General features: G+C 41.1%; 1 protein-coding gene across 1 annotated transcript; it reads left to right on the forward strand.

The window, feature by feature from the left end:
• The first annotated feature begins 20,544 nt into the window (after nt 1–20,544).
• LOC133901657 (protein TIFY 6b-like) lies at nt 20,545–23,428 on the forward strand. The gene is made up of 7 exons (XM_062343093.1): nt 20,545–20,894; nt 21,364–21,557; nt 21,654–21,907; nt 22,001–22,088; nt 22,185–22,542; nt 22,634–22,691; nt 22,838–23,428. The coding sequence occupies exons 1-7, from the start codon at nt 20,825–20,827 to the stop codon at nt 23,034–23,036; spliced, it is 1,221 nt and encodes a 406-aa protein (XP_062199077.1). The 5' UTR covers nt 20,545–20,824; the 3' UTR covers nt 23,037–23,428.
• The last annotated feature ends 2,260 nt before the right edge of the window (nt 23,429–25,688 follow it).

Raw genomic sequence — 25,688 nt, forward strand, 5'->3', positions numbered from 1 at the left:
GACAGTGAATGCCCACATCGCCACAATCATCTGCATTAGATCGGCGTCCAATCAAGCTCTAGCTCAAGCCACCCACGTGTCGTCGCCCGAGAAGCTATCGTGCCCAGATGTGACTGCCTTAGGGGGGAGGCCGCGTAGGAGCACCATGATGACAGAGACATCGCAGATGATCCCGTGAAGAGTGAAGATGGCAAGAGGGGTGATGCAACTTCTATGCAGGAGCAGGCCACGCCAGGCTAGGTTGTAGGGGATGATTACTACTACCACAATGAGCTTGGGTAGGCGCAGTAAAGGAGAAGCCACCTAGGAGTGGGTAGGTAGGAGGGAGTGAATGCGGGGAAGGGAGCCGCAGCGACCTAGCAACATCCGCATAAGTGCGGGCAACAGGAGCGCGAGCGATTGAGCGGTCGATAGTAAAGCATCGAGGGTCGGATCTGGGTGGGATGGGTCAATCTGCCCAAAACCCGAGCCAGACTAATGACCTAGGCTAAGATTTGGCGACTCCAAGCTAGGCCAAGGTTGGCACAAGGTGCGGCTGATGCGAACATCGCAAGCGAGGTGTAGTCAAAGCATAAGAAGGGGGAAGTGGTAATGGTGGTGGTAGAGGGGGTGGGGGAAGTAACGAAGGTGGTGGAAGAGGGAGAAAGATGGCTAGCTCTAGCCGTGGCGGCCGGGGTCAGCGGGAGGGAGCGAAGGGGCTTACCTATCTCGCATTCTGGCCGCGCACGCCACCCACCGATCATCACGTGGCCTCGAGATACGGGCGCGCCGACTCCACGGCACCAACACGGCTAGCTCCACCACCCCTTTCCGTGCCACACACGGGGCCATCAATCCCGAGGTCCTGCCCGTCCGTTGTGCACGTGCGTGCGTGCACGACTCGCTAATGCTGAGCTCCACCGACCGATCAGCCATCGCCGCAGCCACTTGACTTGATGGCCGGTGCTGCTCCCGTGCAGTGTTCGTGAGTACCGCCTCTGGCTCAGATTTCTTTTTCTAACCCATGCGTATAGATCCCAGAAACCGAGTTGAAGAGAGCTCTTTGTACGTGTGTTTTCTACATGCATTATTTCTCCGGGCGCAAATCATCGTGTGATGTTTTACACCACTGCAAGAACATAGATGTTGTGCTTCTTTATACGATACACGGAGGACCTGTCTCCGAGTCGGGTGATCAGCACGTGAACACAGGGTGGACCCAAGAGGCTCTATGCCGCTTGAACTCTTATTTTCAGTGGACTATAATGAATTTATATATTTTTAAAAAATTGTAAAGATATACACTCACTTAATTTTTAGACTGAATCTGTCCTGCGTGATGAACACTACTCTTGCTTGGCCCTTAAGTCAAGAGGACAACGGTGGGGCATGGGTTGCACCGTTACATCGCTAGCTAGCCCTAAACACGTCGTCCACTTTGCGACCAGAACATACGCACCGGTGCCTTCTTTTACAAACACACTCACCTTCATTACAAAAAGCACTCGATCGCAATTCACAAAGACGTCAAAAAGGGGGTGCACGTGGTGTTGTACGATTTGGTAAAATTCAAGGGAACAAATGAATTCAAGTTGGTTGGGACCTTAGCTTAGACTCATGGTCTAGAAAGTCCCCTTGCTAAAGAACGCTAAGCTTGAATGCTTGATAGGGTTTGATGATGATAGATTCATGGACGGATACAGAAAGAATTTGACCATTACTTTTTGTTTGGGGCCTACATGCCTCTTCCTGCTTTCACGCGTTTATATGTTTCCATTTTCATCTTTCTTTCCACTTCCACAGAAAATACAATTTTACATCTACTTATATACACAGGTTTAATATTATCCGTCAATACTTCTCACCTGATATTTATCTATCTATTGATTCTCTCACTTACCCTTTAATTTTTTTCATTTCTATATTTCTAACACGAATCTCGATATAATAAACAGCCATAATAAACTATACATATGCATGCGCACATAATTTCCTTGTTTCATTCTTTTCTCTGGTTAAAAGGCTCAATTGGGAGCACTGTGTTGCATAGTGAAACAACTGTAAAAAAATGAGAGTCGCAAAGGTAAAGCCAAAGGAATACAAAAGGGAAACACTGCAGGTGGAGTCAAGCTCTCTTACAAACCATGCTTTAAGGTGTTCCACTAAGAGTGCGACAATTTTTTTAAATTCTTGTACACTACGTGAAAAAAATTATTAATAACGGATGATAACTGGTATTAATGACATGTTCTATACACGTCACTCTTATCACGTCACTAATGATAGGTCATTAGTGACGGGTGATAACTCGTCACTAATAAAGTCATTAGTGACGGATCATAACCGTGACCCGACATTAATATTCAGTCATTAGTAATGGATCGTAACTATAACCCGTCACTATTGACTAAATATTAGTGATGGATTGTAATCTTGACCAGTCACTAATGATAAATGAATATTTTTTATATTTCTTAACACAGAAAAGTTAAAAAAATATATTTTTTCAACCGAGCCATCCCAACGCAGATCCATCTCATATGCCTCACAAGACATATTTTTTCATATTATTTTTAAGTTTACGTTCCATGAGATTCAAACTCACGACCTCCTTCTCACACGTGTATTTGTGCTATGTACAAAACATGGTATGCTAATATGCGAAGGGAACATTTATGTTTCATAAGAGACGACGACGAGGAGAACAAAGCACTTGGGAAATCACTGTTTCCAAACTAATATAGTTTGTTGCTGAGGTTCATTTGGCTCAAGGAGTAAAGAATATAAGGTACAGCTTTACTATATATGAAACTAGCTTTGACAACAAAGATTACACAAACCATGCGCATTTTAGCGCTGAGAACTATAAAAATAGAAAGAAAAAAATGCCACTGCTGGTTAGGCAATCACCTTTTAGTTGGTCCAATAGAGTATTTTGGGTCTATTTGGAAAGAATGAACTTCGCAGCATACTGTTCATTTCCCATATGAATCGGCTAAAATTGGTCGCCTTGGAGTTGGACCACTCTTAAAGTTTTTATATTATACCACTGCATAAGAAATCATCAAAAGAGATAAGTTATTAATGATGGCTACTTAGTACACGTTAATAATGCACTATTAGTGACAGGTTAAATAACGACCCGTCACTAATATGTGGCTCGGGTTAGAACTCGGTCAAGACCTGTCACTAATAAGGGGTCATTAGTGACGACGAGGGAATAGCCCGTCACTAAAGATAGTAGTGACGGGTCACCTCAAAACTCGTCAATAATGATAGAGTCATTAGTGACGGGTAGAGAGATCACACTTATTAGTGACGGGTGACCTCAAAGCTCGTTACTAATGATGGAGTCATTAGTGATGGGTAGAGAGAACATACTCATTAGTGACAAGTGATCTTAAAGCTCCTCACTAGTGATAAAGTCATTAGTGACGGACAGAGAGATCATACTCATTAGTGACGGATTACCTAAAGACCCGTCACTAATGAGTAAGTCATTAGTGACGAGTAGAGAAGGCACACTCATTAGTGACGGGTGATAAAGACACCCGTCACTAATGGTTGACTCATTAGTGATGGACCTTTAGATGACCCGCTACTAATGACTGGTTAGATCCTGAGTCATTGCTGGTAGGATAAAAAATTCATAACTTTTTATACTAACTCAGATGGGAAAATACTAATATTAGTAGAAATGTACCTTATATTAGTACAAATGTACCTTATAGTATAAAAAAGTTATGAATTTTTTACCCTACCAACAATGATTTAGGATCTGACTAGTCATTAGTAATAGGTCACCTAAAAGCTCGTCACTAATAAGTCAACTATTAGTGACAGGTGTCTTTATCACCCGTCACTAATGAGCGTGTCCTCTCTACTCATCACTAATGATTGACTCATTAGTGACGGGCCTTTAGTTAACCTGTCACTAATGAGTATGATCTCTCTACCCGTCATTAATAGTGACAAGCTTTGAGATCATCCGTCACTAATGAGTGTGCCCTCTCTACCCATCACTAATGACTCCATCATTAATAATGAGCTTTGAAGTCACCCGTCACTGATGAGTGTGATCTCTCTATTCGTCATTAATGACTCCATTATTATTGACGGGTTTTGATGTGACCTGTCACTACTATCTTTAGTGACGGACTATTCCTCGTCGTCACTAATGACCCCTCATTAGTGACGGGTCTTGACCGAGTCACAACCCGGGCCACATATTAGTGACGGATCGTTATTTAACCTGTCACTAATAGTGCATCAGTAACGTGACTGAGCAGCCATCACTAATGACTTGTCTCTTTTCATGATTTCTTATGCAGTGGTATAATATAAAAATGTTAAGAGTGGTCCAACTCCAAGGCGACGAATTTTAGCTAATTCATGTGGGAAATGAACAGTATGCTACGAAGTTCATTCTTTCCAAATAGACCTAAAATACCCATTTGGACCAACTAAAAGGTGATTGCCTAACCAGCAGTGGCGTGTTTTTTTTTCTTCTATTTTTATAGTTCTAAGCGCTAAAACGCATGGTTTGTGTAATCTTTGTTGTCAAAGCTAGTTTCATATATAGTAAAACTGTACCTTATATTCTTTACTCCTTGAGCCAAATGAACCTCAGCAACAAACCAGAAGAGTATATTAGTTTGGAAACAGTGATTTCTCAAGTGCTTTGTTCTCCTCGTCGTCGTCTCTTATGAAACATAAATGTTCCCTTCGCATATTAGCATATCATGTTTTGTACATGACACAAATACTGGAGGCAACTTCAACTATGTACTAATTGTTATCTCAGTGTGTTTTATTAAGGTAGTTTCGATGCTAAACCTACTATTAATGTTACTCTCACTGTCAACCTACAGATGTACACAATACTATAGAAAAAGTCATCAGTACCGGCTAAAAACACTATAAGTGGTAGTTTCTGAATCGACACTGATTACTCGGTATTAATAGTTCACAACTATCGATCCGGCTCGAGAACTAACACTGATACTCAAACTATCAGTGCTGGTTTGTAGGATAAGCTAGCATTGATGGGCCCTCCCCTCACTGTATAGAATCTAGCTAATCTAACTAAACATTACACATGCATCACAAATAGTTATCACATCCCCATTCCAGAACACAGATATACATCCAGAAACTTCAATTTAACTCAAGTCAATCGTACAATATAGTTATACATATATTACGTACTTATCCAAATATCTATATATCATTACACTTGAACATTTGTCTGGGCATGTAAACTGAGATAATTTATATAGTTGAAATCTACAATATTGTATCCTAGTACTTCATCGATATAAATTAATGCACTCTCTTTCACTTCAGATGGACGACACGATGCTTTACCATAGATAGTAAATAATGTCTTCTTAGCTGATTCATTCCATATTAAATGAAACCTTATATCAGCCTGAAAATTGCCTTCAGCAGTGCGAACCACTTCAGGGCCATAATAGCTTAACCCAAGCTGCTCCATGGCTTAAGCTAAGATAGCATGAAATCTAATTGTCGTAAAGTTATCACCAAAAATATCCTACAAGTATAAAAAATATGAAAATAATACACGTAACAGTCATATATATCAAAACAAACAGATTACATATTATTGTACCATATCATATTCATTGAACTGAGCAAGCTTCTCACTGATCGAAGCCAAATCCTCTTCGCCCTCCTCAAGTGCTTTTATTTAAAAAGAGTTGTAGTCAGGCAAAAAGAACCCATGCTCATCAAGCACTTTCAGACACCCTTCCACGACTGTTTCCTCAGCATGCAACACAATCGGTGATGCATTGCCATAGGCCCTAATAGTGATATCCTCAATACTTTCTCCCCTTGCACGTATGTCAAAAGAGATAGATAGCTTCATAAAATTCTTTCCATCTACCGTGGATTGCACCAAAGGTATAGTACCACCTATCGGAGGGATGACTTCTTTATGCCATAGGATCGGTTTCAATACCTATATGATAGGATGATATGAATTGAGCCTAATGTACTATAAACTCAATTAAATTGTTGTGTCCTAATGAAAGTAGCAAGACCACATCCAGATCACAACTCAGAGGATGCTACGATTACTAGAAAAACAATGAGGAAGAAAAAGAAAAAAGGTTACTATGCTCGGACTCAATCATAGCTGGCGTGGGGTCATCACCAGGGACGCCGCTGCTGGGGGAATGCTTGGAGGGTAGTGGATGCCTAGTGCACAAACTGATGAAGGAGTCATCGGGATCCATCTGAGGCCGCCACGGCCACGATCAAGGCCCCCGCCGCTACCTTAATTCATCGTTCTAACCCTAACAGGTGGAGAGGGTGGCAATGTCATGCTGTGGTGGAGGGGGAGGATGACAGCAGCCTCGGGTTCATGGTACGAACGACGATGGCGTCGGGAGGAGGAGGGGCTCACGCAGCAGCGGCGGAGAAGGAGGGCGCAAACGTGAGCAAAGATAAGAGTGGTCGAGAGAGACAAATGAGTGGATGAGAGTGGTCGAGCAGCGGATGAGAGTGGTCCAGACGTGAGCGGAGATGAGCTGGCCAAGCGGACGTGAGTGGATAGGAACCAAAGGCCGATTGAACCAAAATTTTAGGTCCATTTCAATCATCAGTGCTGGCTCTAATTATAAGCCGGTAGTGATAGTATTAGTGCTGGTTTTTTTAAGAGCCGGTACTGATATTGAGTATCAATATCGGCTCAACCTGAAACCAAAATTGATTGAGCGTGACATGTTACAAACTGGTATTGATACTTCATCAGTGTCGATTCTAGTCTAGCCGGCACTAATGACTCAGTTCGGATAACCTGTTCTGTTGTAGTGATAGGATTTTACATATATTTTTATAAAATAAAGTTTTCCTTACAATCAAAGCCAGAATTTGGACCTTTCAATCGCACCTTGTCCACCAACAACCTAAATTTATACGTGTAGTAGATATGTGAATTTGGTCACAACTCACGGCCACAGATATGATCATAAGACATCATAGACGATTGTTGTTGTGGTAGTAGGTGCTAGATCTTGTCTAGCTAAAACATGCAGGTTAACTAAGTCACACAATGAGGACCCTAGGTTGTGCCTTATATTCATTACGGATCAAATCTTAGATTTGTTTTTTATGTCTTGTTAAGATGAAATTTTTATTCAGTGGTAGTAAATAATGAGATGTATATAGTGACTTCATCAATCTTCTAACTTCATATCTCTAATCTTTTGTAGATATTATATGAGTATATATGTATAATGGTATAAATATGTACGTACGTTTACAAATTATACTGATGTTTTTTTAAAAAAAACTATGTCACACGTCAATTACAGATCTGCCTAAAACACAGAGTAGGTTGGCTGACCTTCAATGCCTGCTTACCAGCCGGAGCACTTGCACTCCGACGATTGGGCCCCGCGGCTCATCGCCCACGACAGCGACAGCCGGGGCCCGCTCCGCTTCTCCTCGGTCGTCACCTTGGCGACACTGGCTTGTGGTCTGGGATGCGCTGCGGTGAAAAAAGTTTGTGCAAATGCGTGGTAGGAACGGAGGAAATGATAACATAGTACTTGCCAGTAGTGGAAGGACAGCGTTCAAGTCGTCACGTGGCCTCGTGCTGGCTTTGCGGCCGCGTGGGCCCGAACGGCCGGTTACACGTCGCTATAGGCCGCTCGGTTTTTGCCTCCCGCTTCTATCCGCCACGTGAACGTCACTGGCGCCTATGCGAACAGAAGATACCACCTCTACTGTTCACACTCCAGTTGAGATCCAAATAAATAGTACTAACTTTATTTGTCACCAGCATTGGATTATAACCATTTTGATATTACTTTTTTAAAAAAATTATAAATATCTAATATTTCATATCATTGGATCCGTCGTGAAATGTACTTTATTAATATTGTATACTTTAAGTATTCATTAATTTTTATTATTACTATAATAAAAAATTAATGATAAGTAAATAAAATTGAAGATAGTACTGCAAATATGTAGTAGTATTCTCCCTTATTTGTCAAAGTCACCTTGACTGTGTGTGACATGGTTTAGAATCGAAATAAATGTGTGGTATCTTTATATTTGTCCAAAATAACCTTTTAAGGACCGAGCTTGAATAGTTCGAAACCGACTAAAATGAATAATATTAGAAATCACTATATAAGAAAAGTTTATTAAGTAATAGATGATAATCCTTGTTAGTGAGGGATAAAATCTCCTCACTTTAAACGTGTCACTAATATGAACACACGTATCTGAATACATCGTTAATAGCTATACATCAGTGACGGGTCTGAATTTTGATCCGTCACTAATAACTATATATCAGTGACAGATCAGATCCAGACCTATCACTAATGTGTGTTTTAAAAAACAAAAGAAGGAAAATATTTTTTGGGCTAAATTTTTTTACACCCGACTAGATATCTAACCAGTCACAAGTCACCTGACCACGCACCTGACCAGTCACAAGTCACAAAAAATATGCGCGTGTACGATTGTTGAGAATCAAACTCAGGACCAGACCCCTTGCGCGAGGCTACCTTACCATTCTACCATAAAGTGTTTGCTGATAGCAATAGAATATGTTTTAGTTTTGTTCCTAATTTACTGAAAATTATTATGATTATTTGGGCATTTATATGGTTTTAAATAAAAAGTTATAAACTACAAAGTTATAGATCTCATCGAGTTGTACAATGTTCATATAAACTTTGTCTCCATCCGGTTCTGTATGAAAAAATTTGTATCCAATCCATGCAGTATTCAATAAAACATCTATAACTTTTGCATATGGAATCTAGTTTTGATGTTTAACCTCTACTTTCAAAGCTAACAAGCAGATGTATCAAAAAAAGATAAAGACATGTACCTTTCTTGAAAGCCCTCGACAGGATCTCTAAAGTTTTTAGTCGAAAATTGACATTATCTAATTTGCGTAAAAAATTTGGAGATATAGTGCTACATCTAAAAGTCAGTGATACGTAGTCATTTCATCAATTTGAGTTACCAAACTCATGATAAAAATTTTTGAATTTACAATTTTTAACTTTGTGGTCCAGTATGTGGCTTTTTCATGCATTCCTGCTAGTTTTATACTCGATCTAACAATTTAGTTTGTGGTCAAGTATGTGATTTTCTTTGATAATTTTAAAATATTTATTTGAGCATCTATATGATTTTAAATAAAAAAGTGATCAACTACAAAGCTGTAGATCTCGTCGAGGGTTATAATTTTCATATAAAGTTTGTCTTCATCTGACCCGTATAAAAAATTATGAATTTCCAAAATAAGCTATCACCCGTTACTCACTACGTGAAAAAATATCATAAGTGACAGGTGATAACCATCATGAGTGATGGGTCCCGCACTCGTTACCATAAATATGTCATTGATGATTAATCATAATTGACAGGTAAGGACTCGTCATCAATGAGATCATTAGTGATAGATCATAATTTGACCCGTGACTAATGAAGGTCATAAGTAATGGACCATAACTGCGGACCGATTTCTGTGTTTTTCAAACACGAAAAAAGGCAAAAAAATATTTTTCACAAGCCATCCCAACGTAGGGGCCATTACCACTCGCCACGTGTCACGTGCTATTTTTCACATTGTTTTTAAACTCTGTGTTCCACAGGAATCGAACTCACGATCTCCGCTTACGTGGTTACCCCTTACCACCTCAACCTCGCGAGCGTTCCAAATGCAACTGGATATTTTATCCTTTTAATATTTTTTTCTAAAGGTCATAAGTGAATGGTCATAACTATGACCCGTCACTTATGATTCACTTATGACGGTTTTTTTACCGAATTGTATTTTGATAGGTGGCTTGGAGTGATCTTTGGTAAAAAAAAAAGGTATAACTTTTGCATACAAACTCTGATTTCAACATTTTTTTACTCTACAGAAATCTATACAAAAAGTTACATATGTTTTTCCCTAATTTTGTCGGGTTCAGCAAATATTTCAAGGCCAAATAGCCTAGAAGATTAAGTTCTCGCGCCTTAAAGTTTATGCATTGTTTTTCAAAACTCGTGTTTATGTCCACAGTCGTCACCCTTTACATCAAACTTGAGCAAAAATATATAATTATTCATATTTTGGTGTTGCTGAGGTGAGAAAAAATAAGAGAAAAATAAAAAAATTATAACATCATGCTATGCACATATTTACTATATAAGAAAAAAATTAAGTAAGTTATGATGGGAAACTGATTGACTAATACATCTAATAACCCACGCAAAAACTTAAGTAAGTTGTGATAGGAAAAACAATAAAATTCTTTCACTATTCTATTTCATCAAAATGGTCATTAGTGACGGGTCAAAATTTAACCCGTCCCTGATGACTCTCTAGGATGACATGTCACTGATGAGTTGATCAAGATATAAAATTAATAATAGATCGTAATATGGTCCCTCACTTATGATAATAGTAATGGATCATAGTTGTCACTTGTCATTAATGACTGATCAAAATCTCATAAACTGCTCGAGATTCCGACCAACCATTAGTGACGAGTGATAACTATTACCCGTCACTAATGATTTTTACATTAGTAACAGATCATAGTTATCACCCTTCACTAATGACTGGTCAAAATCTCGTAAAGTGCTCGAGATTATGACCAGTCATTAGTAATGACTATTACCCGTCACTAATAACTTTCACATTAGTAAAGAGTCATTGTTGTCACCCATCACTAATGACTGGTCCCGGCACTATGTGGTTCAGAGGCTATATTTTGTGACGTACGCTGTCCCTACCTGTCACTAATGACTCTGTCATTAGTAGATTCATTAGTGACAGGCTTTCATGTGAGCCATCACTGCGGTCTTCAGTGACGGGTGATTTGACAGGTTTTGGCTGGTACTACATGAAAAACAAACAAAAAGGATATGAAATTAGTGACGATTCGTAATATGATCCGTCACTTATGATAATAGTGATGAGTCATCCTAGATCAGTCATAAGTAACAGATCATAGTTGTGATCCATCATTTATTACTAGTAATAAGTGATGGGTTATCCTAGACCAGTCATAAGTGACGAGACATCCTAAGCTAATTATAAGTGATGGGTCAAGTTGTGACCCATCACTTATAACTAACTCATCAGTAGCAAGTCATGCTAGAGAGTCATTAGTGATAGATCAAGTTATGACCCATCACTAATGATTAGTCTCATGAAACAAAGCAGATGAATGAATTTTAATTAATCAATCATTAGATGTATTAGTCAATTAGTTTCCTATCACAACTTAATTTTTTCTTATATAGTAAATATGTATATAGTATGATGCTATAGTTGTTATTTTTCTCTTATTTTTCTCACCTCAGCAGCAATAGAATAGGAATCATTGTATATTTCTGCTCCAGTTTGATATAAGTGATGGTGGCTATGGACACAAACACGTATTTTGAAAACGGTGCAGAAACTTTAGCGGGTGAGAACTCAATCTTCTATGTCGTTTTTTGCCTTGAAAAATCTGTGGAACCTAATAAAGTCGGGAAGAAATGGTACAACTTTTTCTGTAGATGTCCATAGGGTCAAAAAAATATTAAAATTAGAGTCCATATGTGAAAGTTATGTCTATTCTACCAAAGATCACTTTGGGCCACCTATTTGGTAATATAGTCATAAGTGACGGCTCACAATAGTCTTCTGACCCGTCACCTATGACTTTCGGTAAGGAAGGTTAAAAGGATAAAATATTTGGTTCCTATCACAACGATGTGATAGCTGAGGTGGTAAGGGGTACGCGTACAAGGGGAGGTCACATGTTCGATTCCCACATAATGCAGACTGAAAGAGGTTTGAAAATGGTGTAGTTTGTGGGGGCATATGTGATGGGCCTTGTATTGGATGGCTTACATGAAAAAAATATATATTTTAACTTTTTTCATGTCAAAAAATGCAAAAAAGTCATAACTGACGGGTCACTGTTACGACCTGTTACTTATGACCGTTATAAGTGACGGGTCAATTTATAACCCGTCATCTATGACTGAATTGGTGATGGGTCTTAACTCATCACCAATAATAACTCATCAGTGACGCGTTCAGTGTGACGAATGCGGGACCTGTCACTGATGATGGTTACCATCCGTCACCCTTGACCTTTTTTCACATAGTGCGGGTCTCAACCCAAGGCCATATTAGTGGCACGTAGACCTGTCCAAATGGGCCTGTCGGGCCTGTCCGGCATGGGCCTAACTAGGCATGGCCCAGCTAAGGCACGACCTGACATGCCCGACTAAGCAAACGGGCCGTGCTATGCCGGCTCGCATGCCAGATACGCGGCCCACGGCAGGGCCCATGGCCGACCGTGCCGTGCTCGGTCGGCTAGGGCACGGTTGCGGCACGGCGGGTCGGCCGGGTGAGGAGGGGCAGGGCGAAGCAGGAGCGATGGTGCCGGGCGACAGCGGGGGTGTCCGGGGTGGGGTGGAGGTGGGGAGGCAGGGTCGAGCGGTGGCGTGGCCAGGGCGGGCTGGGTGGTCAGGGTGGAGTGGCTAGGAGTTGGCGTGGCCAGGCGTCATGGGGAGCGGCTTGGCGGGGCGGTGGCGGCGCGATCAGCCGTGGCAGGGGCGAGGCGGCTGGGGTGGGTCATGCTCGTGCTGGGTCGTTCCCGTGCCATACTAACCTGGCGTGCCGCGCTTTTAGCTCAGACACGGTCCATCGCAATGTGCCATGCCAATCCGGCTCAGCAACGCTCGAGCCGTGTCATGATTGGGCCGTGCCTCGGACCGACTCAGTGGGCACGGCTCACTTGGATAGCTTTAGTGGCATGTCATCATTACATCCGTTACTTATAGAACATTAGTGATAGTTTCTGAGCGGCTGTCATTAATATGGTGTCCTCCATATTAGTTTCTTCGTTAATGAATGTTAAAATTTTGGGATGGAAATTTCCGTTCTAGCTCGCGGTAGTCATCACGAGTCCTTTTGGTAAATATGTGACAAGTTTTTGTTCAACAACTTTAACAAATGAAACTCGTAAAAATAGCACTTTTTAATTTTCGTACGGTAAGAGGGAAAACACTAGGAGAACGACTAGATTCCATATGACGACTACTTTTATCAAGAACAATTAGTTTAAGCCAATCCTTTCATTCGGTTGATTGTGTCAATTTATTCAGCGTGTACAATTATTAACTTCAGCAGGCATCCATTTGTTTTCCGTGGATGGAGACATATTTCGTCGCGAAAATGATTTAATTTATTTAATTGCAACACGATTACATGATTGTCACCCATGATTCTTATCCCTTTCGAAAGAGACATTTCCCTCAAGAAAAGCATTTTAAAAATGACATGATCAGGATATATAGTAAAGCCAAATCTGAACCGGAAATATTGGTTGTTGTCGTGGTGGAATCTTTGTCCAATGTGAAGTGTGTGCTGGATCACTACTAAACGGAAGCACAACCACATGCAGCTGATGGGCCAACAACAGCTCGTACAATCCGGATCGAGAGGTGCCTTGCACCACACCAACAACTAGCGTGTGTTTGGTTCACGGACGGGAGGCGGATGGGATCATCCGGGGTTGTCCCGTCCAAATTTTGAGTCATGTCAGGTGTTTGATTTGTGGGATCGTTCGGGATCATCATATCTACGATTCCTTTAAAACCTTGACGAGTTGGTCCTTCAAAAAGAACCGGACGTGGCTCGCCGAGAAGCCCGCGTTGTTGCTTGTTTGTACGTGCATGTTCGAATTTTTCATTTAATTCTTATTTTATTTGAGAATATAAAAATAGTTCAAAATTCTAAATGTTTTTTAAGAAAACTAGAGCTTACTAGTAACCTGTTTTAATTTGTTTGATTCATAAAGCCTGATCCAATATTTAATTAAAATTCTCCAAATAAACCTACTTTTATAAGTTCTACCAATTTTTAATGCCTCGAAAAAATTCTAAAAAATTTGAAAAATATGAATAGTATTTTTATCATATGAATTACTAATTTATAAAAATATTTTCAACCCTAAGTTATTTGGTGAAAATATGAGTTCTTTGTAATGCTCCATTTATATGTATTTTTATCATTTTATGTGATATTTTTTTTAATTCAATTTGAATTCGAACAAATTTAAATATGCACAAATTCATCCAAATACTTATGAAATGAATATTAATATGAATATATCATCCCATACACTCTAATCCCACCAACTAAATAGAAAACTAGCTCATCCTATCCACTCTAATCTCACCAACCAATCAGAAAACTGATACATTCTAACCAAACAGAAAATTAGATTATCTCATCCAGAAAACATGAATGATCATATCTCGTACAATTTCGCCCTCCAACCAAACACGCATGTATGTACTCCTTGGCCTCAATGTATATATCTTTATCATGAAGAAAATATAACGAAGGGCATATATAATATGTATATGTACACAGTCGAAGTGTCAATAACTATTTAACTACCATGTTTAGAGAAGATAATAGTATATGGGTACACGCCTTGCGGAGTCCAAAACCTTATTTCATTATTTGCATAAAGATTTGTTTATCTAAAAAAATATGGGTACACACCTTTTAGTTTATTTTTTCCTCTGTAGAAAACTAAGCATTGTGTTATTGCTCTAGTTAAAAAATGGCATATTAGAGAACATGTAGTCATCTAATTTAGACTTTGAGTTACAATATCTTCACATGTTTTTACGTTTGTCATATGAAAGTGGACGTATGCATGTATTCATATCAAAAGGTATTACTATAATATTATAATTTTATCTTGTTTTACATATATACTATAATATTATAATCATATAAGTGAGGTTTTTAAGACCGCGTCCATGTTTGAAGCATGAAGTTAAAACTAGAGCCTCCAATTATCTAGATAACCAACCAACCGTTTGGCATGTACAGAATGTAGGCAGACTATGTGCTGCATTTTTTTAAAAATCCAAATCGAATAATTTCTCCTTGGCGATCACCTCTTGATGGCGTGGCGGAGTTGTGGGAGTACAACTCCACACCTGGTTAAAATCATGTTGCCGACCTATTTACACACGCATAAGCGCGTTGAATGTTTTAAGCATGTGTTCAGTCATGTGATAGGGAGTGCAAGTGTAGTGTGTGCGACTTCCTTGAAAGAAAAACAATAATCTCACCTTCAAGCTAAAAATGAAAGAAAGAAAACAAAGAAAGGAGTTCATGAAAAAGAAATGTTGGTTCCTTTGAGCTCGATAAGTGCCCATATAGCTTAGCTAAGATGCGTCAGAAAAACAAATGCAGCTGGATGCCTGGATGGATCTCTCAATAATTATAAATAAATATAGCATATCTCGCGGATAGACCATGCGCATGCATGCATGTGGGTGGCATCTTGAACTTTAAAATCTCATTATTGATTCGGAAGGAGAAACGATGTCGACATTGAGCTTTTTTTAAAAAAATTACTTTGTCTTATTTTAAAGCAATTGATTATTTTCTTCCTTTTCCTTGGAGCTATTTCAGAGATGCATATATGCATTATGCAGCGTTAGTTATATTGTTTATTGGCCATTGGCCTTATGGGAACAAAGATATACTATAGTGGTTCACAAGGGCCAAAATCTGACATGTGGATAATATACTAAGGAGACTAGCTAGAGAAGAGACTTGTGCTTCAGTGCAATGTGGACCTAGTATGTCTTTGGCATATTGCCCCAAGTTGTTGTTACATACGTGCACACGCTCGTACGTACGTAGCAATGACATTTGTTCTGCCATGGTAAATAGATTCATATAGATCTATAGAAGATCGAGACAGATCAGAAAACACATGTGTATGAATGAATTATGATGTTCTGTTCTAAACCGAGTTGCTAAATGCTACTAGTACCCAAGGCAATGATGGATGCTATTGTTGAGCTCCCATCGATCTCCTATCAAATGTGTCCCACACGTTTTCTTCCTGATATATATGTGTAATTATAATTGGGTGACTATTCAGTAGTTGCCACTCGATGTCTCACTAACATAAGCTTGGTACGTAGCTACATGTAGGGTTTGAGAGTTCATGCTTTCAATTAAGCCTTAACAATATTTAAATTTGCACAATTGAGTTGACAATTGATGCCGTTACCGTATAGAAAACAGATTATTCTGGCCTGACTGTCAAAAAAACGTCAGGCAAAGAGAAAAACCGTCACTACCTAGACCAACGAGGCAACGATCACCAGTGAAAAGTTCCTGGAGCTTGCCGAGATGTGGCAGATATATACTACTGTAAGCATATGTCATCAGATTGTTGAAAATATCTCAGTGTCAACGAGCAGATAACGTAACGCGTTTTCTGCAGTTCCAACCGCACAATCTGCGCACGTCGTTAGCATTATGCTTCCAGCTTCGTATAGGATCCAAATCATCTGACCTCGAACAATATAGCAATAACACTGTAGCAATTCCACTGTTTATAAAATCGCTGTAGCATCAAATGCTATGAGTTACAGTGGAATGAAGTCAGTGGATCGGATCCTGTTCTGTTCATATATGCATGCAGCCTGACCGATCGTGTTCTCAAATCACTTAAACAGACTATTACTCACAACTAAATGCATGCATCTAAACTAGCAGGGCTTAAAATTAGAGATCGAGATGCATGGATGGCATACTTCTTTCCTTATCATTGTCATTGGCACAGATGCATGATGCACAATGTATGCATGTTAGAGCAAAGATAGCTAGAGCCAGCACTTCCAGAAAGGCTCGTGGTCCAGTTCTGATCGATGCCCTTGATCACTTTGGTATAGCTACCATTAACACTACTATATTAAAAAAAAGTTAATTCACCTTCAAGTCAACTCTCTGATTACGTTTCATATGGTGTTGACTGGAAATTAAAGAGGAAGCATTTACAAATTCAAGTCAACTTTAGCAGACTTGATTCATTTAACAAGTCATAACAAAATTAGTCAATTGGATTCAGTTGTTTATTTCCTCACGTAATACATATTTCTTTTCGCTGAATTTTGATTGGTTGCATCCACAACTGAAAAACAAAATTCAACTCACAAACATGACAGGACGAAGGTCGGTAAGAAAGTACGGTGCTTTAACTTGTTCAAAGTTGGGTAGAAATTAATAGTTTTAAAAACTTCACAGGATAAATATATCTTAATTTCTATAAATATGCTTTAAATTTGTTTAATGTGTTTACTCTATTGCTCAAGAAAATTATAATCTACTCTAACAAGATAAATTAAAAATATGTAAATACGGAAACGTAAATAAAATAGAGAGATAAACTCGATATAAAAGATTTTTATCCCATAGTATCGGTGGTACACAAGTCACCCTTAGTCTTCATTTAACTAGGTTTAACAAATATATTTTCTCATAGAAAATATACAACTTTTTCACGAGTATAAATATTTTTATCATGTAGATCATGTTACAAGAAACTAACAAAATTTATTTCACTTGATTTGAAGCTCAGATAAATTAGTTATCTATTTTACAAAGTTGAGCTTTTTTGTTTTTCTTGAACTTCACTGAAATTCGATAAAACCGAACGGTTTTTTATGAAATTCGAGCGGTTTTCAATCCAAACAAAATGCGGGAAATATTTTGTTTTTGATGGAATTTGAATAGTTACCAAATAGTCGGTTCGCCTAAATTTTGCCTCCGATTTATAAATTTGATCGAGTGAATTTGTTCGAATTCTCACCGAATTTTAACCGATTTTTTTGGATTTCACAAATATCGAAAAATCATTAGGGGCGGTTTTCGGGTCCCAAACTAATTTTCGATCCTTGGTTGGGAGACTAAAACATGACAGTTCTCCAAACCAATACAATGACAGCATATACAAAGAAGAAGCACATAAGAGAAACAGCTAGAGGAGCTCTTAATCTTGCAACCAGCCTTTAGCAAAGCAACGCTAATGATGTTAATTAATCATTAGGAGCCAATCAGGCGTGGCCACGCGTTTGAAGAGATCGTTGCCATCATATAGTTAATTAAGTATTAAGAGTAGGACACAACCCTGCTGCTACTAATATTTAAAACCCGTCTAGCTAGCAGTTAGCACCACATGAACTGTACTCCTACTTTAATACATTTTCAATTCATCTTGATTTCAGTTGATTATATATTTAATCATGACATGCCGATGGAGCCGTGGAATCTTTCCAAACCGGCACAGCATCTCACAACTTTGAGTAGATCTAAATATAAGTCTATTTAGATTTATTCTAAGTCGATCAAATCTTTCTAGCTTTGACTATCAATAATTGAAAGATTATATAGATTAACAACGCAAGTTTGATACAACTAGATTCGTTATTAATAATAATGTATAATATATAACTCTTTCTATTTAAAATAATATATTTTTAAATATTATTAACCAAAATGTCATATTACAGACTATATCGATGCTCTAATGAATTTATATTAGTAACTACTTTTTTTACAGGGAGAAGATGGGAGAATATTTTGTGTGCGTGAACCTGTGGTCGAGATTATAAGCGTTACAGCAGGTGAACCTATTGCAAAAGTGGTAAAAAAAGAACTGCATACTTGGAGCTGATTCTAAAATCTAGCGAGCTAACGATTAAGAACATTACTTGGTGTAACGCATTAATAGAAGCAAGTGAAAATTACCGTGACACACTTTCTTTGGTTAATTTTATACACAAAGTCAAAACTAGATTTTGACTGAGAATATGAGTCTGTTTGGTTCGTGACCACAATTTGCTAGTTATTAGATCGACAGGCAGGTTTGACTAATTGTGATCAGTGTTTGATTAGCTGTCACACTTTTGATATGCCAAACTTTTTCACTAGTGGGATCATTTGTCAATGACTTATTTTCTCGCCAATTCTTAATACAGTTACGATGAGCGTTTTGTTTGCCACACAAATTATGGGTACCACATTATACCACATTAAACTATAGTATACTATGAGATCCAAATAAACTTGCCATATATCTACAATATTTAGATATGACATATATATATAGATCATACGAACAGATTTGACTGAAAGGTGGCTTTGTAATAGGATAATTTTTTTCATTTTAAAAGGATGATTTTATTAACTAGTATTGTCTTTGTTCGATATAATTGAAAATGCTACCTAAGTTAAAAAAAGATTTTGACCGAGAGTATATCTACAATATTTAGATACGACATATATATAGAGATTATACGAGCAGATTTTACTTAAAGTTGGCTTTGTAATAAAATAATTTTTTCCTTCAACAATGATAGTTTTATTAACTAATATATTTGAAATAATTATAGTAGAAAATGCTTCCTAAGTTACATATCTGTAACGCATTGTCTATGTTCAGGACAACACACCTTTATCGTAAACTAGCTAAGTATCCATACGTTTTAACAAAAATATGATTATTAAATGTGGTAATATTAAATATAAATTAAGGTACAGAGATATGGCGAATACGTTGGAAATAATATCATAGTTTGATTTCAGATATGATCGAAAAAAAGAGAAGATTATCTACTAATTTTTCTTATAATTTTTTCTTTATTTTCATTTGTAAAACGAGTTTTATATCTGTAGTCGATAAGGAGATAAGAAGACTGAAGCACGAGATTAAATGATAAAAGTGGGTAAATTATTCAAATTTTAGAAGATTTTATTAGATGAGAGCAAGATATGAGGAGAGGTGACATTAGAACTAAATCATGTTTTATATAGTAGATATTAAAGTATTAAAAAGAAATATAAGTCTACACGCATGTCTCAATAAACAATTTCACATTTTTCGAAAGCTCGAGGAACAAAGTCAATCAATCATAGCACCACACCATCTTCAACTTAGTGCTATTTTACCTTTCGCTTAAATTTTAAGAATGAAAATCAAATTATAAAACGTCGCGCGCACATGGCACATGATGATGGCGGGAAAACATAAACAAAAACCGGCGAGGCACGCCACCACCCCCCACGCGCTATTTTAATTTCTCTCACCCGGTCCAGGTGTACCCGCGCATCGCCTCCGCGGAACAACCACCACGTGGGCCCCACTTCGCGCGCCGAGAATCCTGTGGCCCCACGGTTTCACCACGTGGTACTGTTTTACGAAAGATTTTCTTTTTTATAATTATATGTGTCTATTTTTTTCGTTCAAAGTAATCATTAGATCACTAGATGATATAAATAAAATATTTCTAGATAAAATTTACCATCTAACCCGGTTGTTGATGAGCCCGCGACCCCAACCCGGTTCGGCTCGTGCGAGCCCTATCCCGAACACGTGTCGCTATCTCACCACCCCGGGGCGCGATATCCATCTCGGTCGCCGCCACGCGGGTCCCGGTTCAACGGGCCGGGGTGTCAGTGGAGAACGCGAGGGGTCGTGCGAGGAAACAACGGGACGGGCTCGTGCCCGACCACGTGGTGGACGCGACCGGGGGGAGCCGGTAAACGTGGCGCGGGGCCGGCGAGGGCGACGCACCCGATCCGGTCACCGCGGGCGGGGCCCACCGCCCTGGTCGTCACGCTCACCACTCCTTTTATTTTGAATTTCTTTTATTGTTATTATTTATCTTCCCGTTTCCCCAGCTGCTAATCTAATCCCCTCGTTTGAAATGAAAAAGTTTTACGCGATTAAACAAACACAAATAAACGAGCACACGCACACACTGCAACTCTACAAGATAGAACGGTCAAGGCTTGGCGTCGTCATCGCCGGAGGGAGGAGGTGAGAGAGAGAAGCTTCACAGAATCACAGCACAGGGCTCTGCTTGCTTGGAGTTGGAGGGGTGTCTGCCTGTCTGTCCTCTCTCCAGTCTCCACCCACTACCTTGTTCTTGGGAGGGCAAAATCTGCAGACTCCTTTCCCGTTCCGGTTGGATGGAGAGGGACTTCTTGGCCGCGATCGGCAAGGGGAAGCAGCAGCAGCAGGACGGCAGGGAAGAATCAGGTACGCTCTCCCAGCTCCTTTCGCTGGCTGCCGCGCTGGGTTTCCTGATCTGTGCCCGCACCGAGCCGTGCTTGGCTTCTTGCCGTGCTGGAATGGGTTCAGTCCGGCAAGATGCGGCATGGGTGCGCTGCGAAATTGAATCGCTCTCTCTGCGCTTCCCTTTTTCATTCGAATGATTGAAAGGAGTGCGGGTTTGGTTGGTGTCGCCGCCGAATTCCTTTTGACTGCTGGCCTGCCGTGTGTGCTCGATTCGGCCATGAGTTAATGCGTCAAGAAAGAGAGGTTTTTTCTTTCGGGGGGAACTGGCCAAATCTTTCGGGTATCGCGCGTGTTGTTTGTTGGTTCGAGCGGGCGATGGGGGGTGTTGCACGCTCATAGGATGGGGATGTTTAGCGGATCCATGGTTCTTGGTTGATTGTGTTGTGTGTTATATGCCGGCGTCTGACTGAGAGTCGTGCGCAATCCTCAGCTTACTTCGGAGCAGGGGGAGGAGTAGGCGCGCCGGCGATGGATTGGTCCTTCGCGAGCAAGCCCGGCGCCGCTCCGGCGTTGATGTCGTTCCGGTCGGCGGCGAGGGAGGAGCCGAGGGAGCCCGCCTTCCCCCAGTTCTCCGCTGCCTACGACGGCGTCAGGAAGCCGGCCCCTCATGTCCTGACCCATCAGGTAGTTTGCGGCTGCTGTCCTTGATCCTGATTCATGTCGCTTATGAGTTTTGCTAATAGTTCATTTTCACTTTTGGGGTGTTGTGGTGTTTTGTAGAGATCGTTTGGCGCCGACAGCCACGGCAGCCCGCCGTACGCCGCTGCGCACCGTGGGCAGCCGCCGCAGCACGCGCTGAATGGGGCTAGAGTGATTCCAGCCTTGTTGCCTTTCAATCAGAGCAATCCCATGTTCAGGGTCCAGAGCTTGCCTACCCTTCCGGATGGCGTCGCCGGTGGTGGCCCGTTCAAACAGCCGTCTTTCTCCATGAACAATACAGTGGCTGCCTCTGCTGTTGGTGTGTACGGGACAAGGTAGATGCTTTGCTCTGTTATTGGGTATGTGATTTATAGCAATCGTTGTGAAATTAATATTGGACTGAAACATAGCTCGTTTTACTTGCAAAGGGATGTGGCAAAAGCGAAGAAGACGGCACAATTGACAATCTTCTATAATGGATGTGTCAATGTATTCGATAATGTTTCGGCTGAGAAGGTATAGTTTCTCGTGATGGATGCTGCATCTTCATGCCAATTTGGTTGCATATGCCTAGCTTTTAAGCTGTTTGGTTAATATTTCTAATTGCCACAGGCTCAGGAGCTTATGTTCTTAGCCAACAGGGGATCTCTTCCAAGCTCGGCCCCTGTTGCCTGTAAGCCAGAAGGTCCTATTTTCGCTCCTGCAAAAGTCACGGTACCTGAGGTTTCGCCTGCAAAGCAGATGCTATTTCAGAAACCACAGCATGTTTCACCTCCCGCATCAGCCATTTCCAAATCAATCACCGGCATGTTGCAAGCTGCAAGTCTCCCCAGGAGCGCATCTAGCTCTAACATCGACTCCACAGTGCCAAAATCTTCAGTCCCATTACATATTCCTCCCATAAGTCAGGCACCAGCAACTCAGCCTGCTACACTAGCCACTACATCTGCAGCAGCTATTATGCCTAGAGGTATAGATGTCTGTTCACTATTTTCATACGATTATCACATAGCATTTAGTCATTTTTGTTGCCATGTTACATCGTGTGATGTTGGTTGCAGCTGTCCCTCAAGCTCGAAAGGCATCCCTTGCCCGTTTCTTGGAGAAAAGAAAGGAAAGGTAGAATCCATGTTCTTACTCTCAGCGTCCCAGAAAAATTAACAGTGTTTCTACCGCATTTACTTGAGTACAGCACCTTAGTTCTGTATAACGGCCTGCTTTTGTGCTCAGAAGCTGATGTTCATCTGTTCATACTTCTTTTGCAGAGTGACAACTGCTGCGCCATATCCATCAGCCAAAAGCCCGTTGGAGAGCAGCGACACGTTTGGGAGCGCCAACGACAAGTCATCATGCACAGACATTGCCCTCTCGAGCAACCATGACGAGTCGCTGTGTTTAGGCCTGCCCAGGAACATCAGCTTCAGCCAAGAGTCCCCCACCCCTAGTACGAAACTACAGATCTGATCTGATCTGACCATTGTCTGGTGTTCATAGATCCGTCCAGGCTGACTGACGCAAAACCATAAAATATCCTCGCATTCAGGCAAGGGCTCGAGAGAGGAAATTATATATGTTATTGATGTTTTTCTTGTTTATGATGGTATTTTGCTTGGTTAGTTTACTGTAATGCTGGTGTAGCAGGTGCCGCCCCACCTAACTAACAAGAGAGCTGTCACTTGCAGACTCTTGGATCATTTTTTTGCCCTAGCGCCATTGTATTGCAAAAGGAAATGTGTTAATTCAGCAGTACCAAGTTATAGGATTACAAATTGCGCGTCTTCTATGGTGAAACTGTACTATTCTTGTTCCTGTATTATGAACCTCCAAGCTGCGGAATGCAAGAACAAACTTATTCATGATCATGTTATCACCGGCAACATCACACTAGTAAATATTTTTGTGAGCCATCCTGTTGTATCTAATGGAATGTTGATAGGCATGAAACCTCAGTACTCTATGACTGCTCAGTACTAATTTAAATAGTCAGCACCAGGTTTCAGAAACTTATCCTTGAACGCTGAATCGCTGAAGCGAAACATAAGCGCATGTACATCCGTAGCTACATAGGGGAAGCTAGGGGAGAAATATTTGGTTGGCACCAACGCTAAGCAATGTAGGCATGAAATCCAAGACCAAAGTGCGTAATATCGATGCAAAACTCTACTCGCACATAAAAATAATTTATAAAATATGCTTTAGCTGTTATTAGCTCCTGTAGGTGGTACAAAGAATTATGTCAAATGTCTGGCTGTCTATGGGGATAGAGCAATAGCAGCTTAGAGATGTTCGTAACAGAGGGAGTGCAAATCTTAGTCAAGCAGGGGGATAGCAACATGTACCCAAATGTTCCGAATTTCGAATTTTTCGATATCAGAGTTGTTAAGCCTGGAGTACATACGGCATCCAACTAGTTGCAACCATCGGTAACTGATTCAGATACAGATAGCCTTTGGTGGGCCAGACTATAACCAAACGGGCCTGGACTTTGGGCCCGTCGTTTTCTTACCGGCGGGCGACAGGTCCAAACCTCGCCGCCCCCTAGAAAACTGCTATACCTCTGTTGGGCTTCGGTTCGATCGTCGCTCCGATCCCGAATTTCTCCTGCTGCTGGCACGGCCCGTGGTGCAGGCTACACCCGTCGGAGGCCACTGTCCTCTGCAATCCAGGTGCGTCCATGCCATGCCGCGGCCCGTGTTGCCGCGCATCTTGCGGCACCGCGCCAGCGCGCTCGACCGGCGTCCGGCGCGTAGCTTACGGGAGCGGGGCGCCGGCGTTGCTACGCCGACTCGCACATTGCTCGTGCGTAAGGCCGACTACTGCTCACTACGCACCGAACGCGATCGACCTTGCGTCTGCTTACGTACGAGTGAACATAAGCGGCTCATTGCTGTGCTGGTTTACCGTTCTTTTCCTCTGGATGGTGCCGGCGACCAAATCACGCATGCCATGGCGGGGCCTGCAGGCTGCCACTCTACCAGGGCCCGGTTTGGCCCGATGGTGCAAGCAGTCGTCAAACCCATGATGGCTCGGCCCGTCCCCAGTCGACACGGTTGCGAGCGCGCCTGCACCGGCCGGCGCAACGTCGCCACAGAACGCCTCTGCCGGCGGCGCCCACCGGAAACTGAAAGGTAGCCTCGATCAACACGTCAATCATCAGCAGACTCAGACTCCCACCAGCCAGACAGGGACAGCGGGTAATGCAGGACAGGCAGATCACTCAGCTCGCATTGTGTTTCTCCTCACCAATAAATTGCTGGGCACTCAATCATTGCAAACAATTAATCCTAATCCCAGTAATGAAACTATTTCCTGCTACACTAGGGTTCCGTATCAGGCAAAGAGAGCAGAGTGGATATGGTAGGAATCAATCCTTATTGTTGTTGACCTCTTAGATTTTTTATATAGATAGGGGACAGAGGTGAAACTACAGAGGTGAAACTACTTCTCTAATTTTTTATGGGTACAAATATTATAAGAAGGTCATTGGACCTTTATACAGGTTGCTTCGCTATATGGACTTCTTTGTAGACCTAGATTTTTCTCCCAATAGTAGCTCTTTAGCTGTAAGTTCTGATGGGACAACGGAGCGAACAACTATGATTAGGAAAAGGTCTAGACGTTTGTCGTCATGTACGTCTCGCTAAAAACTACATCCCAAAAATCCAGTGGAAAAAAAGGTATGGAGAAACGAGCATATACATAGCACTGATTTTTCTTTATACGACTGCTAGAGCTAGATACATTCTTATAACTACTCTTCATCTTGCTCGATGAATGGGTCTTTGACGGAGATTGTTGTTGAGGCTTTAGCAGGGTGACCTCAACGTAGCCAACGAAGAGGAAGTCGAAGGTGTTTCTGATCATGTGCGCCGACCAAACTCTTAGGACCCTGGACAGGATTTTAACCCGGGTATCCCCGTAGCCCCTCTTGACCGATGTTTGTGAATGGTGAAGGATGCCGCATGGCCAGCGTATTCATAGTCAACGAAGGTGAAGTCAACACAGCCGAAGCCCCTCTGGTCGACGAAGTTGGAGTTGACGGAGGCGTAGTCATCATGGACAAAGCCCCTCTGGTTGAAGAAGTCATAATCGACGAGGACGAAGTCGTCACGACCG

Source organism: Phragmites australis, chromosome 20 (genome assembly GCF_958298935.1).
Source record: "Phragmites australis chromosome 20, lpPhrAust1.1, whole genome shotgun sequence".
NCBI classification, from domain to species: domain Eukaryota; kingdom Viridiplantae; phylum Streptophyta; class Magnoliopsida; order Poales; family Poaceae; genus Phragmites; species Phragmites australis.

What these genes read in the sequence shown, in the direction of transcription:
- LOC133901657 (XM_062343093.1), top strand. Translation starts at nt 20,825, where the DNA reads ATGGAGAGGGACTTCTTGGCCGCGATCGGCAAGGGGAAGCAGCAGCAG. An exon ending in GTTGGTGTGTACGGGACAAG is followed by an intron (nt 21,908 to 22,000) that starts GTAGATGCTTTG and finishes TTACTTGCAAAG; the next exon opens with GGATGTGGCAAAAGCGAAGA. An exon ending in ATAATGTTTCGGCTGAGAAG is followed by an intron (nt 22,089 to 22,184) that starts GTATAGTTTCTC and finishes TAATTGCCACAG; the next exon opens with GCTCAGGAGCTTATGTTCTT.